The 17,250-nt window shown below is 41.8% G+C and overlaps 1 protein-coding gene across 1 annotated transcript in view; it reads right to left on the bottom strand.

Annotated features, from left to right (window-relative positions):
• The window catches only part of KCNK10 (potassium two pore domain channel subfamily K member 10), a 62,284-nt gene that overhangs the window by 23,396 nt on the left and 21,638 nt on the right, over nucleotides 1–17,250 (bottom strand). Inside the window, exons 2-3 of the mRNA XM_065403942.1 lie at nucleotides 14,951–15,068; nucleotides 12,079–12,239 (exon numbers count right to left, since the gene is read on the bottom strand). Of these exons, the coding sequence (XP_065260014.1) occupies nucleotides 12,079–12,239; nucleotides 14,951–15,068 (279 nt within the window). The remainder of the gene's footprint in view (nucleotides 1–12,078; nucleotides 12,240–14,950; nucleotides 15,069–17,250) is intronic.

Raw genomic sequence — 17,250 nt, 5'->3', positions numbered from 1 at the left:
AGTTTTTCCTAATGTCCAACCTAAACCGCCCTTGCTGCAATTTAAGCCTGTTGCTTCTTGTCCTATCCTCAGAGGTTAAGAAGAATTTTTCTCCCTCCTCCTTGTAACAACTTTTTATGTACTTGAAAACTGATCGTGTCCCCTCTCAGTCTTCTCTTCTCCAGACCAAACAAACTCAATTTTTTCCAATCTTCCCTCATAGGTCATGTTTTCTAGACCTTTAATCATTTTTGTTGCTCTTCTCTGGACTTTCTCCAATTTGTCCACATCTTCTTCTTGTCCTTCTTCCTCTGGAGTCAGTGACCATTTCGTTCCCTTTTTTAAATGGGAGCTTCATGTTCAGGCTCTGTCTGGACCTGTGATTCATCACCACTGCGGATTCCTATTCATTTGTGCATGAGCAAATCCATGGTGTCGCGTAGGTTGCTGCGCACTCCAGTCTTGTACACTCTAGGAGTTGAAGCATGCCATGTATCACTCTGGGTTAAAACTGGAGGTGGACAGCCCTGGGCCTCAGCATTTAGGCTGGGACATACATTCATGGAAAGAGGCATGTAGTGGGGAATACCAGGTGAGAAGAGGACAGAGTCAAATACCAAGGGCTAAAGCTTGATGTGCCTGACCCGATAAAAGTATCAGTGGAAGAAACCCACTGCCTGAGAATTTAATTCCCTAGCCTCTATTGCTTCTCTGGCCTTCAAACCTCATTTTAGAGCACTGAATTGGGGAACAGGAGAGGGGAAGGGACAAGATCAGCTACACCTGTTTGTAAAACATTCCTTCCTATAACCTGTTGAATGCAGAGAAACTTATTCTACACTTGAATCCAGCTTCCTATCTATGGGATCCTTGATCTAGCTGGCGTCTTTGTAACCAGCAGGTGCCTGGTAAACTCGTCACTATTTATTTATTTCTGAGTACACATCCAAAAGGTACTTAGATATTACAGTGTCAGGCATTCTAAGAAAGGCTAGAATAAATTAGGGAAAGACCTACGGGTGACAGGAGTATGGGGAATATTTATTACAAGGGATTTTCAGGCTTGGACTGCTAGAGTATATCCACAAGCAGGAGGCAATGCAATGCAGACTGTTTCCCAAATGAGAAAAATATTTATTATAGTTTACTGTAATCCAGGGGAGAATAGGACCTGTGATAAACGAAAACCCTTTGTATTAATCATGGATTCTTCATTCAGATTTGTGGGGATTCTATTTTTAAGAGTCATAAAATACCAGGGGCATAGAAGTTAAATGATGGCAATGTGACTCTGGTGAGGAGAGTTACTGGAGATATGCACCTTTAGTCATTTTATATACTGAAGAAGAAATTCAACAAAATAAAGATGAGAAGGGCGTCCTAAAGGCTGGAGAAGCAAAGAACATAATTCACTCTGACATCCATGGTAGATAATGCTTTGCAGTTCCCAATCACCTTGTTCAATGCTTAAATTTTATGGGGATAGGTGGTATAGGAATACCATAGACGATTAGGTAGGCAAATAGAATTCAATGAATACTGAGAATCGGTTATTGAGCTGGCTCAAATATTTAACACCACTGTAAAGACACTATGTGGTGCTGAAACTTGGAGTTTAGCTAATAAGGTCTTAATAAATTTCCAAATATCCATAAATAGCTACCTTAGACAAATCCTCAATTTCAGATAGCCTGAAAAAAAAAATCACGAATGAAGAATTCTGGAGGAAGACAAACAGAAACCGACAGGACAGGAAATTAAAATGGAGATGGCTAGGACATACATGGAAGACAGACCCAAATGACATAACAAGACAGTTGTTGAACTGGAATCCCCAGGGCAAGAGGCAACAAGGTAGACCCAGGATAACATGGAAACATTCAATAGAAGTAGAATTGAAAGCTACCAAAATGACATGGGAAGAAGTTCATTCTGCAAAGGAGACCAGCAAAGATGGAAGGCAGTGGTGATCACCCTCTGTTCCACATGGACTAGAGAGGTATAAGACAAAGAGATTGGACTCAGAATTCCCTCTAGCACAGGTGGGAAACTATAATGTCTTGCGCAACAAGACTTTTCCTTTTCTTTTTACACTTTTTCCCCAGTACAGGAAAGGACTGATGTGCTTCCAAAAGTGAAACAATAATTGTGGTGCTACTCTCTGCTTGATGCTGACAAGAGCTTGGCAGAACAGACATTCTCTCCCCTCTGAGTCCCACTCTGTTCTCTTTCTACCAGCTATTGGACTGACCTTTCAACCACCACAAGCTCACCACCTCCTGGGCTCTCCATAGAGAAAGAGATGGATTCTCTTCAAGGGCGGTCTTTGAAGTTGCCACAGGTTACTGCTGCCTTTCTCATGCCCCAGTGGCCCACCAGATATTGCTGATAAAGTGAGCAGTGTCAGAGAATCTTTAGGAGCTGGTATGATCTGTATTTAACCATTGGTGTTAATATTAATCCTTGATATACATTTCAATTTACAACTGTTCGCTGACCTGTTGGATTAAATAATGATGTCAAAGATTGACTGGAAGAGGGAAACTTTCTAATACTGTGGCCCACAGAGAGCTGAGCCAAGCAGTAGACAATAAACTCACTAGCTTCAAATAAGCAACTGACGTGCTTGGCTAAAGACAAAGCTGTGAAGGACACACCATGCCAAAGTTAATTTCTCCAAAAACAAATAAGCTTTAAGCCCCATCCCTAACATCATTAAATAGTAAATTTGTGAAGATAAAATTCCAGAATCAGCACCCAGGAGTCACTGGGTTTGGGATCCAAACATATCAACATGACTTTACAGCTATTGATTAATTTTCTTGATAACTAGGTAGATTAGGTGCATTTTATTATCCCCACTTCACAAGTGGAGGAAAGTGAGGCAAAGAGGTTCAGTGACTTGTACAAGGGCATGTCACGAGTCAGCAGAACCAGAAATAGAATCCAGCAGCCACATTCAGCCCTAGTGTAAGTGGATGCAATATCACTGAATGTAATGGAGTTGCACCACCATACACAAGGGGATTAATTGGCCCACAGGAATCCAGGTTGCCAGTGTCCTGCCCTAACCACCATTTCACAAGGAGCAGCAAAGGAAGTAATGTTCAAAAGCAAGAATAAAACCAGTATCTATCCTTCCACTACCATGGAACATAGCACCAGATGCAGCCTGGAAGGTATTTCAGCCAGAGAGCATCAACCGAATGTTCTTGCCTGCCATCTACTCTGGATTCTCCCATAGAAAAATCAGTTGTCCCACTCCTTCCATTGCTGGACATAGGGGAACGCCAAACCTTCTTTAATGTGTCCAGGTGGCCATGGCTTTGTAATGAGCTTGCCACCAGAAGAGCAATTAGAAGAGCTGTTATGAGATTGTAGTGAAAGTTTTGTTAATAAGGGCGCGCCAGGGAGCCAGGTGTGGGATGAGATAAAGAGGAGTGAAGGATGTATAAAGTCCATGGAGATTAATTATTTCCTGTATAATGGATAAATTATTGATGAACTGAAGCAGAATGTACGTGGAGTTGATAACAGGTTTGGGGGAAAGGTGGGGGGGCATAACAGGTGAGAGATTTTGAAAAGGGTTGAGGGTAGTTGGGTAATTATTTCTGACAATCAGGGCTGTTTTAGAAAACTGAGGAGAATGATTAAATAGAGTCTGCATGTTGCATTTAGCATGTTGCCTAGAGTATAAGGCAGGGGACTTGGAGTTACGACTTCTGGGATCTATTCTTGTGTTTTCCACTGATTGATAGTGTATCCCTGAGCAAGTCACTTTGGCCTTGATTTTCAAAAATGACTGTCTAAAGTTAGGCTCCTACAGCCAGATTTTTAAAACTTATTTTGGTGTCTAAAAATACAGATAGATTCCTGGGAATTTTCTAAAGCACACAGATACCTAACTCCCAATGAGTGCCTATCTGCATTTTTAGGCACCTAAATACCTTTACAGAAATCTGGCCCATAGGTACTTTTGAAAATTTGATCCTCCATCCCACTGAAAAGTAATAGGACCGAGGCTCCTAAATCACTTGGGCACTTGAAAATTTTACCCCTAAATCCATCTTGAAGCACCTAAATTGGTGGCTGATTTCTAGAAGTGTTATTCCAGATTTACAACAGCATAACTGAGATCAGAATATGACCCAGTAAACTGTTTTAAAGGTTGATAGAGCTCAAGCTGTTTCTTTCTGAGAATCAGTGTTGCCTAATGGGCTGAGCACTAAACTGGGACTGAGGACACACAAGCTCTGTTCCTGGCTTGGCCACTAGCCTGCTGGGTGATCTTGAGCAAGTCACTTCCCTTCTGTGCCTCAGTTTCTCTATCTGTACAGTGAGGACAATGGTCCTGATTTCATTGGTAAAACACTTTGAGATCTACTGCTAAAAGCACTAGATAAGAGCTAGGTATTATTATTTTATGTGTCAAAGTGCATTATTAGGTCTCACCTTTGCAGAATGATGCAGGTTAACATATATTAGCAATGGACCATTTTTGTTAGTATTTGAGTGTCTGTCCAACTACAAACCATATGGAGGAACAACTCTTTTACCACCTCACCGCAGCTCTCCTACCTGCACTACAGATCTCTCTGTTCTCCACTTGTACCTTTCTGTGAAACCTGAGTTGGAGTCAGTGGAAGTTTGGTCTTGGGATCAAGGGCAAAATAAGATCTATAGTGTAAATCAAAGAAGAAACTTTTGCCCTGTGCACATGCCAGCCAAGGCATTAGAATAAGGTAACTACTTTCAAGAAATGAAGTGGTCCAGTGGGAACTGTAAAATCAAAAAGCCACAGAACCTTCTTCATGGAAATGCAGAAAATCTCAGAGTACAAAAAGGTGATGTGTCATATTCTGCTTCTGCAATGAAATTTACCTTTCAAGAAACTACTGGAACTTTACTTCAGTCCTGCTGGATTTATCTGGAAAACTGCCTGGCTTTGGCTATCAGAAGCTCAGCCACTAAGGTGATTAGTATGGGATGGATGGATTAACTGATAGTCAGTAACCAATCCAGTCCAATCACTAGTACTACTTTCAGAAATTTCACACAATTTATCTACTACTGAACTAGATTAACCAGTGCTAATAATTCAGAGGAGCCCCTCTGCATCCATGACTGGGGAAGGAATAAGAAAGGTTTAAATAGAGGAAGTGTGTCATGCATCGTGGCAATCATATATAAAAATCTGAGATGGCTCAGACTTGGAACCTCAGATCTGAACCTCTGAATTTTGGATCCCATCTGGATTTTGAATTCTTAGATATTTTGGAAATGTTTGGATCCAGGGTTTTGATTTAGCCAATTTTCAAGACAAGGGAACATTTGCAAAACTTGGATCTGTATCTAGGTTTGGTTTTCAATCACCCCAGAGTTCAGGGGTGTTCAGATCTGAGGTTGGGGTTCAGGACCATCTTTAGTTTGAATGAATTTCACATAACCTTCTAAGGCCTATTTCTGTTTAGTGCATCTGACCTTGCTCATAGACTTGTAGTGTAGATGTTCTAGGGCAGATTTTTAAACTGGTAGACAGTTAACACATGACCATACAGTCTGGTGAAACTGTGTTCAAAACCACTTCCACTTGGTCTTATAAATCTGATCACTAACAAACTTCCTTCTGTCCATCAAAGCTCTCTCCTCGCAGTTTACTCTAAGCACGATACTCTGCTATATGGGAATCAAAAAAGAAATAACTTCAAAGAAGCAAATCTCCAATTGCTGCTATAGAGAAACAGAATCTTAGAACCCAAATAAAAAGTGTTTCATGTCAATTTACCTCAAGGCTTTGTGTAATGATTCTCTCCAAGGGTTACATCGTCTTTTTGTTTTTTAATAGCAAGGTAACCTTGTGTCTGCCAGAAGTATTTGCTTCCCAGAGACTACGGTTTACATCATCTACCTCAAAGGGATCTACAATTGACTTAACAAGTTTATCAAGAAAAGAAATGTCATTCTCACCAGTGGGAGGGAATTCAAATTAAAACGATCACAGCACTCGCTACTTTGCTGGATTAAATAGATGGTATCTCTTTCTGATCCTGCTAATACAACTAGTTTTCAGAAATGAAAATGTTGAGATTAAATGCTACGATTTAACCTGTTCATTTCAATACTGGCTGATCCAACTTTTGTCAATGATTTTCTTTTGCTGAAATAAATGTTGGTGGAAAGTGCCAGACTAACAGCTCAGGAGACTGAAGTCTCAATTTATGAATCTTATACCCTCCTGGAATAACATTGCACATTCAGGGCATTATGCTGGGCTTTATACCTGCCCAGACACATCTGCCCATCAGCCAACATCAGGGACAGGATACTGGATTAGAGAGAGGGATCATTGTTCTGATTCACCCTGCTGTTGCAGTTCTTGAATTCACATAGATGTGACTTTTACTCACAGGAAAGTTCAGTGAGTAACATTGTTTTCAAAAGAAGATTGCAAAAAGTATTGAGTATGTGGTTTAATATACATTGAAACTGGCCCAAAACATAAATGTAATTGAACTTCATATAGACACAGGTAAATGTTGATTTATTCTATATTTCAGGATCTACTTGGGAAGTAGACATACTAAGCTCCCACTTATTTAAACACTAATTCAGTCCATCCTGGACTGTGAGTGTCAAGCATAGGGCACAGCTTCTACTACTTTGAAAAATAAACTGAAGGAAAGGGCATCCAGCTTCAGACATTCAAGGATGCATTTAGGTGATTCCTAGTGAATGTATCAGTATAGGTTAGAATTGAGATTTCCCCACTTTGTATTTGATTAACTCTGGGTCACTTTCTGATCTCATCGGTGTAAATCCACAGTGACACCTTGTCATGGCTAAGTTCTGACCTGGATCTGAACTTCTGTGTTTGAGAATGTTCCCATCTGTGTGCCCGGTTCAGCTCCTCAAAGAGAAAGAAAATGGATGCAAGTTTGGATCTGACAGAGGTCTAAGCAGTGAGTAATTCCTGCTTGCTGGGAAACAAGCAGGGTCTCTGGATCCTGACATTACACTACTAGAGAAGAGACAACCAGGACACTTCTTATGGGGGGAGGGATAGCTCAGTGGCTTGAGCATTGGCCTGCTAAACCCAGGGTTGTGAGTTCAATCCTTGAGGGGGCCACTTAGGGATCTGGGGCAAAAATCAGTACTTGGTCCTGCTAGTGAAGGCAGGGGGCTGGACTCGATGATCTTTCGGGGTCCCTTCCAGCTCTATGAGATAGGTATATCTCCACTTCAAAGGTAACCACCACTTCCCCCCAGCCTGGCTACAATACTCAGTGCTGAGGAAGATGCAGGTCTCATTTGAAATGAATCTTTGCTTAAGAACTCCACTGGGATCGGATTCTCAAATAATATTACAAGTTTAAAGTGGGAGTTACGGAGAGAACAGGAAGAGAAGGAAACAAATGAGAGAATGAAAAAGAGCAAGTAGACAGATAAAAAGGCAAATGTGGAGGGAAGAGGGGAGGTACTAAAAGGAGGGAAATAACAGTGGTTTTAAACTGCTTCACCCCTGAAATAGCTGCCTTCCTGTAGTAGTGTCTGCTCCAGCAATCACTTTTACCTCATTTTCTACTCTCAAGAGTATTAAAGAGTTATACTATAGAAAATGAGTTCAAAGTGGCCACAAATCTCTACTGACAGGGAAGCTGAGGCAGTGGGGGTAGGGAGAGTGGAGCAAGGAGAACAGAGCTGATGTATCCAGGAAGACAAAGAAGAAAAGTTCACAGAAAGTGAAGTAAATGCTATCTGTTTAGAAAACAGTAGAAGAAAGGTGTTCATCAGGTTTGTAGTATGATTTTTTCTTATTTGTCTACTAGGAGGTACTTTTCATGGGGTTATTCCAAAGTTCAATGGAAGTGCAGACAAGATGTTTGAGCAACTCTGTGTTAAACCTACTATTGTTTAAAGAATAGTGAATGCTACTTTCAAAGAACTTTAAGGCCAGACCTCATGTATCTATGTCAGACTTCATAAGGGAAGATCAAAAGGGCATATCAAAGTTGAAACCTTGAAGAACAGATAACAGATCTAATACATCTGTTAAGTCCCTCCATTTCAATCAGGAACAGTTTGCCTACACATAATACGTCCCAGAGTTCAATCTGGGGTAGTGGACCTCTGCACCACTCCTAATGCAGTGCTATGCCACTCACCTGTGGTCTGCGATGCTGCAGTTGCCTGGGGGTCCGCAGACTATGTCTAAAGGGTCCGTGAAAGACTTAGACTGAAAACTGACTGAATAGAATTCAACTACGCAGACAATAGATTTCCAAAGGGGTCCACATCTCCATTCAAAAATTTTTAGAAGTCCGCAAAGGAAAAAGGAAAAAGTGAGAAACCACTGCCTTAGAGGCATAACACAGCTCATGGATGTTAATGTTCTTTTACTGAATTTTAAGACGGAGAGTAGGTTTACTCCAATATACTCATCGGATCTTCTTTCAACTTGGATTCTAAACTGTCTTTAAAGATCTGAATTTGATAACTATTTAGTTTGCCCTAAATTAACCTTATGATAATGGCGAAGGGTACATTCTGTAGAAGGCAAACTGTGGAATAATTTTCCTTCTACTTTTAGTAGCTCCTAGTCTGTGTGTTTATAGGAACAAACTGAAAGAAAATGGTTTTTAATGCTAAGGATTCTTAAATCACTGATGTTTATTGCAGAAGCAACCTTGGGCTGTGCACAGAATGCTTTACGAATGTAGGAGTGTTGTTATTAAGCTTATGGCCACCTTGACTCAAAGTTAGTTTCTGAAGTGCCTAGAAAGCACTGTCAGATAAAAGTGATTATTGTTATTACCTTCATTACTAGAAATCGTATTTATCCAGTATTCCCTCAGATAGGCCTGGGGGGTGATTACACAGGGTGCATTTTAATACTGGTTTGAAGCAGCAGCAGGTGACCCTGTGTAAGAATGCTAGTGACCACAGCATACACACCTGTTGGGTGGTAGGCCTGGACACAGCCCTTTTCGAGCAGACCACACCTCCTGAGGCTGCAGAGAATGGCCCAGCAGCCAGGTTCCACCACCTAGTGCTCTCCAGCACTAAGGAGAGATCCTGCCCTGCTGCCTGTATAGGGGAGAAGAGACTCCCTATAGGCCCCTGCTCACTAGTGCACCCACACAGCAGAGGAAAATTTAGCCTTTTTTTTTTTTTTTTTTAAACCTTCAGCGACTTCCCTGTCAAACCCGACCTGAATGTGCTGTTAAAGGATAATTAAGACCCTTAAAGAGGAATCAACAAGTTTATACATTTCAAGCAAATGAATGGCTGTTTTGGTGGCTATTTATACGTTCAGATGTAGTGCCAAAATTGCTCTTGAAATACCAGCTGAAGAGTGGCACGCATCCAACTGCTCTGCCGAAACACTCTGTCAATAACGTGGGCATTGCGCACATTCCATAAAAGCAGCTCTCTTCTTCCCTCCACCCACAGCCTGTAGTGTGAACTGTTCTTGAAATGACTGAGTGCAGCGCACATGGGCTGTTTGGTGTGTGAGGGAAATGTAGTGTTCTCAGGTTCTAATCTATGCTGAGATCTAAATGAGATTTTGTGAGGATGCCCAGGTCTTGTCAGACAACTGAACTGTGCTAGTGTGACGCCTTGGGAAGGAAGCCTCCTTTTACCTTTCCAGATATGCTCTGGGATGTCAGAGGTGACCTGCCTGCCACATGCTGTGGGATGGCTGTTTACGGTAATGCTGCAATGAGCAACAGGAGTGGTAAGAGAAGGAATTGAACGATAAGAACTCTGCACTGCAGGTAAATCTTGTCACCCTCCCCAGCTCTCTACACAGCCACAAAACAACCCACATCCAGGTGAACCAGTGCAGTTCCACTGCACAGGGAATGGAAGCAGGATTCAGGGAAACCATGCACACTCACACACATTGGAGCACAATTGTAGGGGGGGGATGCAGAGGGAGCACTGAGGGGTGGAGCCAATGCATCCATGAATACACAGCTCCATTATCCTCTCTTTGCAGAGGATGGTAAACAGAAGGAGCAGAGGGCTACTGTAGCCCTAGACTGCAGTAACAACTACAGTGCTGAGAGGATCACATCACCAACAGAGCTCTGCAGTGCACCGCCCATCTACTCAAGGGGTGTACTGGGAGGAATACAAGCCCTAAGTTAGTTAAGCATTTGAGATCTACAGTTACTTTGCCATTAAGGAGGGGGAAAATATCTTAAGAGTTTCTAGGCTGAGCTAAATTCTCCCTCATCTCTATTCTGCCCACCCTTTTGGCTACAGCTTCAAAATGCCTGGTAACATGAAATGTCAGTTTTGCTGTCAGGTGACTCCTCAGACTAGTCTGTTTAGATGTTATTGGGATGTTTGGGAACTCTAGAACTCCACCTAGAATACTGTACTCAGCTGTCCCACCTCAGCACCACACAGCTGTAGACAAATTTGAAGGATGTCACAACAAAAGTAACAAAAATGATCAATCAGTTGAAATGATGAATTTGAGGAAAAAAGTATAAGGATTAAATCTGTGTAGCTCTGCAATGCAAGGTTTTGGAAGGGTGCAAATACCAACAGGGGGGAATGGTTTGGGGAGAGAGAAACAAGGAACAAAGGCATCAAATCAAGAAAAGGAAAAAAAAAAAAGGTACTGTGGTGGGGTGTGAGAATAAATACTCCAAAGGCCGGAGTGGCAATTCCATTCAGCTTTAGATCTCAAAGTAATTCTAAAAGATGGGTACATATAATTATCATCATATTTACAGAGAGAGAAACGGAGATGCTGAGAGTTTAAGGATTCTGTCCAAGGTCGCCCTGCAAGTCTATGGCAGAGCTGGGAATAAAGCCAAGGTTTCCAGATTCCCAAATCCATATCTTACCCACTGGTAAGCTTTCTCCCTGGAAGAACCACATTGGAATGCTCCCAAGAATGATTTGAAGTAAATTGGATGCAATAGAAAAATATGACCAAGGGGGCCAAAATTTTCTAAAGTGACAAGCAATTTGGGTCCCTTGATTTTTGGGTTCCCAACTTGAGACATCTTCAAGGGATCAGATTTTCAGAAAGTGGATGCTCAGCAGTTTCTGAAAATCAGGCTTTCAAGTGGTCTCTAGTGAGGCATGTAAAAATTGAGTCATCCAAAATCACTAGTCATTTTTGAAAATGAAGGCCAAAAGATATTCCTAAGGTGTGGACTGGGACACTTCACAGGTAGTTTAATCAGAGAAATTACTCATACTCCAGTCTAATGCTCAATTACTTTAGTTCAAAATCAGCTACAAGTATTTTGCCTTGTATCTGTGGGAATGTTTTAGAGATGGAGGCTTATTAAAATAGTCAGCCTGGACAACCCCCCCCCCCCCCCCAAATCTACCCTGTCCCCCAGACAGGACTTGCCTCCAGTTATGCCACATACCAAGGAACTACGATATACTCACATCATTCCTGGAAGTCCTGCATCTAAAAGGGGAATCCTTGAAGTGAAACCACCATGTTAGCAAAGCAGCATTAGCCAGTGCTGTGATACCAGGTGAAGTGTTTGATGTACTTCCATGGAGGATGTAATTCAACAGAATGAGCCACACCAGGGACAGTAAGTTGGGGGTCATTGCACTTGGTCTGTTCAACTTCAGAACATTTTGTATAATTAGAAATTGGTATTAAATGTATAAGTAGTACCCAAATGTGATAAAAGCCATAGAGAAGGGGAGAACTATGGACCAGATCCTCAGCAGGCTCCATCACAGTCAGTGGAGCTATGCTAATTTATAGCAACTGTGGATCTGGCCCCGTATGTTTGTTATTCTCTACATAGATACTTTTCAGCTACCTCTCTCCCTGAGTTCTATATAGTTCACCCCAGAAATCAGGCTTTCCAAAACTTTGTTTTCAGTACTGATGCAACTGAGGGTTACTCTGTATACCTGGTCCCACAGAATCTGTATCACTTTGTCTTCATTTTCAATGCAGGAAACGTAGATCACACAAACAAGCTATGCAATTAAAGATATTTGTGCCCAACATGCAAAACTTTCTAAGATCCTCTGTAATGTTAATAGTATTTGAGATTAAACAAGTCAGGCCACACCAGCAAAGACTTTTAACCATGATCTTACTCGGAAAACTTTCTCCACTCTTGTGATACTTTTCCCAAAGATGGTTCCTAGTTGATCTCCAATTCCAGCCAGCAAGAAGCCAAAGAGTGGAATCCCAAAGATGGCATACAAAATGCAGAAAATTTTGCCTCCTTCAGTGCTTGGAGCGATGTTCCCATACCCTGGAGAGAAAAATCATCATCATAACTTCACAATTCAGACATGGCCTCTTGTGCAGGTGCCTATATGCCACACCCAGTCTGCAGATGGTTTCTGAGCAAGAGGAAGGTTCCTTACATGCTCTCCACCACATTATGCCCGTTGAACAGAAGTCAGTCCAGCCTTTTTAGTGGTGCCCACTGGAAACCAGCATTAGTTATTCACATGTAACCATCAGTTACTACTATCTCTCTCTCTGAACTCATCTTCCTAATTAAAGCTGTTTGAGTAACTGGGCTACTTTTACTCAGCGTGGCAGCTGCACAATAAGCTACAGGAAACTTTTAGATTAGAGCCCTAGCCTATCTCTTCCATGCTGCTGCTGCTGCTGCAGCAGCATTTGAACTCTGTCAATTGCGTCCTGATGGGAGGATGACTCACCTGAATATTCTCATTCCCAGTTTTCAGCTCTGAATTACATAGGCTCTTTATTGCAGATTATACGAATTGCCATTTCCAGTCCTTGCTGCTGTGCTAACATGAGGCTTCAAGGACTCCTTTTATTCACTCTTCTTTTCAATTTAATAATAAAAAAGCCTAAGTTTTATTTTTCATGATTTTTAATGGGCTCTCACAAGCAGCTCTTTGAGAATTCCCTCTGGAGATTATTTACATTTAAACAGCATTGTTAACATGGTAATAAAGACTCCTATATGTCTTCATGTTGCCCATTGTTAAGGTAACTCACAGAGCTGCCTCAACAGAGCACAAACGCTAATTAACACATAATTACCTGTTCTCTGTTCAGTCTGAACATCTTTGGGCAAGTTTGGTTTGGGCTTCAGTTCTGGTTCCAAACCTCAGAACTCCATCCAAGTGTCTGAGATTCTTGCATAGACATAAGGTTTTCATGGTCAGTGTAGAAGTCCTTGGGGATACAGTTTTCTACAGGGAGCAACTCTCTTATCAACTGCTGTAAAGTGCAGGAAGCCCCTTGCCCAAAGGTTTCCACAATCTTACTACAGCCAGAGTGCAAGGGGGCTGTGGAAGGCTAGTCCTGGCAGAAATATTGGACTATCTAGAGAGTGCCAGGAAAGCATAGGGAAGGACTTGTTCCCTTAGCCCATGGAAGGTGCCAGGAGCGTTGGGTGTGCAGAGGAGAACACGCTGTGACATTTCTAAAAGTGTAGCCAGGGCTGACAGTGAGTGCATTCCCCCTAGGGGAGGAAGAACAATAATGCCTCTGTGCAAACAAGTGAAACACCTACAGCCACTGCAGTTTGCACAGACACCTCCTTTTCCCCCAATTCTCCATGTGCCTCTATATAGTGCTCTATGACTTCAGTGTCCATTATGTCTCTATTTGGGAAGCATGGTTACCATTAAAGAGAGGAAACAAGAATTATAATTGTAACACCCGCACCATTACAGTTAAGATTATTTTGGGGTCTCCATTAAAACCCTTTCATTATAGTGGTTTGTTGCTTGACTACTCCGAAAATTAGCACACACCTACAAATGAATTATTTAAAGATAAAGAAACAAATCAGATTAGATTCAACATTCTAACTGATAAATCCTAGTGCTGATTTTCATAACCCAGACCCTAATTGATGCAATCGACAGAGCCTGATTCAGGAAAGTATCCCTCTTCAGGAAGATCACTTAAGTACATGCTTGACTTTAAGCATGTACTTAAATCCTACTGAAGTCAGAGCCTAAATATATGTTTAAATACTTTTCTAAATCAGGGCTATGAAATGTAATATGCCATTTGTGAAGTTCCCAAATATTTTTTCATATAAAAATGAATCCATATGAGTAACACCTCAGTCATTGAGAAATATAAGCTACTGGTAAAGGCAAAGATATCAATTGAGTGTCCTCAGAAGAAGTAGTACAGAGAGAGCTGACAAAAGTCATTAGAGGGGTAAAGATTTCATTCATAAATAGACTGAAAAGATTGGGGCTATTTAGGAGGATACAAGTAAGAGGGAACCTGACAGATTAATACAAATATTAGTGGCATAGAAAAGGTAAATTTGGCACTCCTATTTAGCCTTTCACATAATTCAGGAACAAGACGACATTCAGTGATATTTAAAAACAACAATTTAAAATCTGGTAAAAGAGTTATTTTTTCCACAATGCATAATTAACTTGACGAACTCGTTGCCACCAGGTATCATTGAGGCCAAAAGCTTAGATTTTAAGAAGGATTAGACATTTATATGGACACCGAGTATAGCCCCGGTTAAAATAGCTATTTTGAAAAATTTATGAGGGATATAAACCCTCATGCTTCAGGGCTTACGACAACCACTGACTGATGTGGTTAGGAAGAAATTACCCTTGTAGGAAAGTTATTCCATTAGTGACCACTGCAGGGTTTCTTGCAGCTGCATGTGAAGTATCTGGCTCTTGTGCTTGACCTTTAGAGACAGAATTGGCTTGCGTAGCCATGGCCAAGTAGGCGGCCACCTGTAACAGGGTTACAGAACTGTGAAAGTTTCTGTACTACTTGCTTTCTGGTTCAGTCTTGCTTTCTTGGCCTCTCATTATATAAGTAATTCCTGATGTGCACCCCACAGCTTAGTGTCAGATACACCACATAATGATACAGTCAAGCACCCCCAAAAGTGCAGTTCTGCTGCTTTGCCTGTCTGAGTTCTAATGAAACTTATTTTGTTCTCCACTTCTCAATGTCACCATCTCCCTTAAAATATAAATATACCTATGGTTGTGATGACTGTTCCAGCAAAGAAAAAGGCACTTCCAAGGTCCCAGTGACTGCTGTTGTTAGAAGAGTTTCCTATGGGACTGACTCCTGCGTTATCTGCATCAATGGCATGCTGCAAGGAAAGAGATAACAAGTCAGCCTGCAAAGTGCCTTCTCAAATATGGTACAGTTAGAGACAGGAACCCCAGCTCCACACACCAGTGGGGAAGCGTGGATCTGAATTCTGTAATTGATGCTTTAAGTACAGTAGCATCCTCCATACAAATTGAATCCCTAAAGTATTCTACAGAGTTCTTCCCCTTGGATATTTATTATTGAAAAGTGAAGAGGCACAGATAAGTGAGGAAAGATGCAATGAGGCTTGAAATCAAATGGAGAATTGATACAGCAGAGAGATGCAGAAATGCTGTTCCAGAGGCAGAAGCTGCAGAGGAAAAGGCTCTCTAATGGTGGACGGGGATGAGATGGATGCTAAATGTGACAGTGAAGGTGGTAAATAGAAATAATGCTCATTGAGTCAACTGAATCTAGTCAGTCAAGGGTTTTAATTATCAGGCAATTAAATAAATTACATTAAGTTGTTAATATCAGATACCAAATAAAATACAGAATACCTAATTTGAAACAAACAATAAAGGACTCCTTAATAAAAATATATTGAAACAAATCTGTGACCACCTAGGACTTCCCAATTGCCACTATAATGCACACCATGGACCCTTGGGATTTCACAGTACTAGTAACGGTAGATCCTCCTGTCCTAATAGCACAGGTACCTGCCATCTGGTATAATGATCCCATTCTGTAGATGGCAGTGTTGCATATAAACACTAGCAGTATGGAGCTTTTCATGCATGGTCATTGGATCGTTCTCCATGCCATGCCAATAAAAAGTGTGCAAGTGGCCTGGCTGTAGGACTGGGATTGGATTACAACTGCAGTGGAGGTTAACACAGAAACCCCCTTCAGATTACTGTAGTCTCTGCATATTTATATATCAGTACAATGATGTGACTTCATGTAGCCTGAGGGGATACTCACAACTCTAGAGGACATTTAGCATCTGGGGGTTACTGAGGTGTGAAGTCTGCCCATGTAGCAGGGAAATACCTGGACTGATACATTTAAACTATAACTCCAGTACTTCTTGTTTTTAACAAATCCAGTGACACCACCCAACTGCAACCTTCCTTCCCTCCCTGCCCCTTCTGTACCTTCTCTGACCCCACCTCTGCCCCACTGGCACCTCTGTTAGCAGACCCCACCTCTGCCCCTTGGCAGTCTCCCCCATTCTCTTTTTGGAACATTTGTTCCATCTCTGAAGAGATCGCCACTATCCATGACTCCTTCATCGCTCACGTTCTCCATTGCCTGGGACACACAGTAACCTATATCCCCCCACTCTGTCATGGTCTGTGCTTTCACACCATGATCTCTGCTTCTCAAACCCTTGTTACCATGAATCATCCCCAGCTGAATCATAGTGAGGGGGGGGGGGGGAAGGGTGTCAAGCTTTTCCTCTCCTCCTCCTGCCACTTTCAACTCCTCCCTCTTATCTCTTCCCATTTGTTCTCATTGGAGCCCCATTAGAGACTATTCTCCTTTCCCACTCCATGTTGCTGTTATCTACTCTCACTAGGACTCCCTCCAATCTCTTTCCCCTCTGATTTGCATCTCCCTCTTAATATAATCTGATATTTATTTTGGTGACTTCAACTTCCATGTTGGCAACCTGTCTGGCTTGTTGGCCTCCCACCTCACCTTCTTGTTCAGCCTCCTTCAACTCAAGGTCGACATTCCCACCAACTGATAATTTGGCCTTTATCTTCACTAAAGATTGCCCCTTCTTTCATCTGTCCCCATCTGAATTGCCCCTTTCTAACCTCCCTGCTTTAACACTGCCCACTGCCGTCAACCAGCTAGCCATTCCATGGTTTGTGATCCACCATGCCCATGACTTTTCTGCTGCTGTCCTCTAGCCTCATCTTCCTTCATCTCTCTGCTGCTTTTAACACGGTCAGCCACACCTATATGCTTGATATTTTGTCTGCAATTCCCCTCTGGAAGCTGTGGTGCAGGACAGCCCCGTAGGCTTAGTGCATACCTCCAGCTATCATATCTCAGCACTGCATTTGTTTCCATCTTTAAAACCTGATTGACCTTTTTGATTTATAAAAAAGCAACTATCCATGCTCTTGATGCATGAAACATACAACATTCTATACATAAGGGACACATAGGGTTTAAAAAAGGGGCACTTTCAATGGCAAAGCTCTCCCAACCCACCAGGACTG

The sequence above is a fragment of the Emys orbicularis genome, chromosome 4 (assembly GCF_028017835.1).
Source record: "Emys orbicularis isolate rEmyOrb1 chromosome 4, rEmyOrb1.hap1, whole genome shotgun sequence".
Lineage (NCBI taxonomy): Eukaryota > Metazoa > Chordata > Testudines > Emydidae > Emys > Emys orbicularis.
The sequence above is the reverse complement of the archived record's forward strand: the minus strand, read 5'-3'. Positions and strand labels throughout refer to the sequence as shown.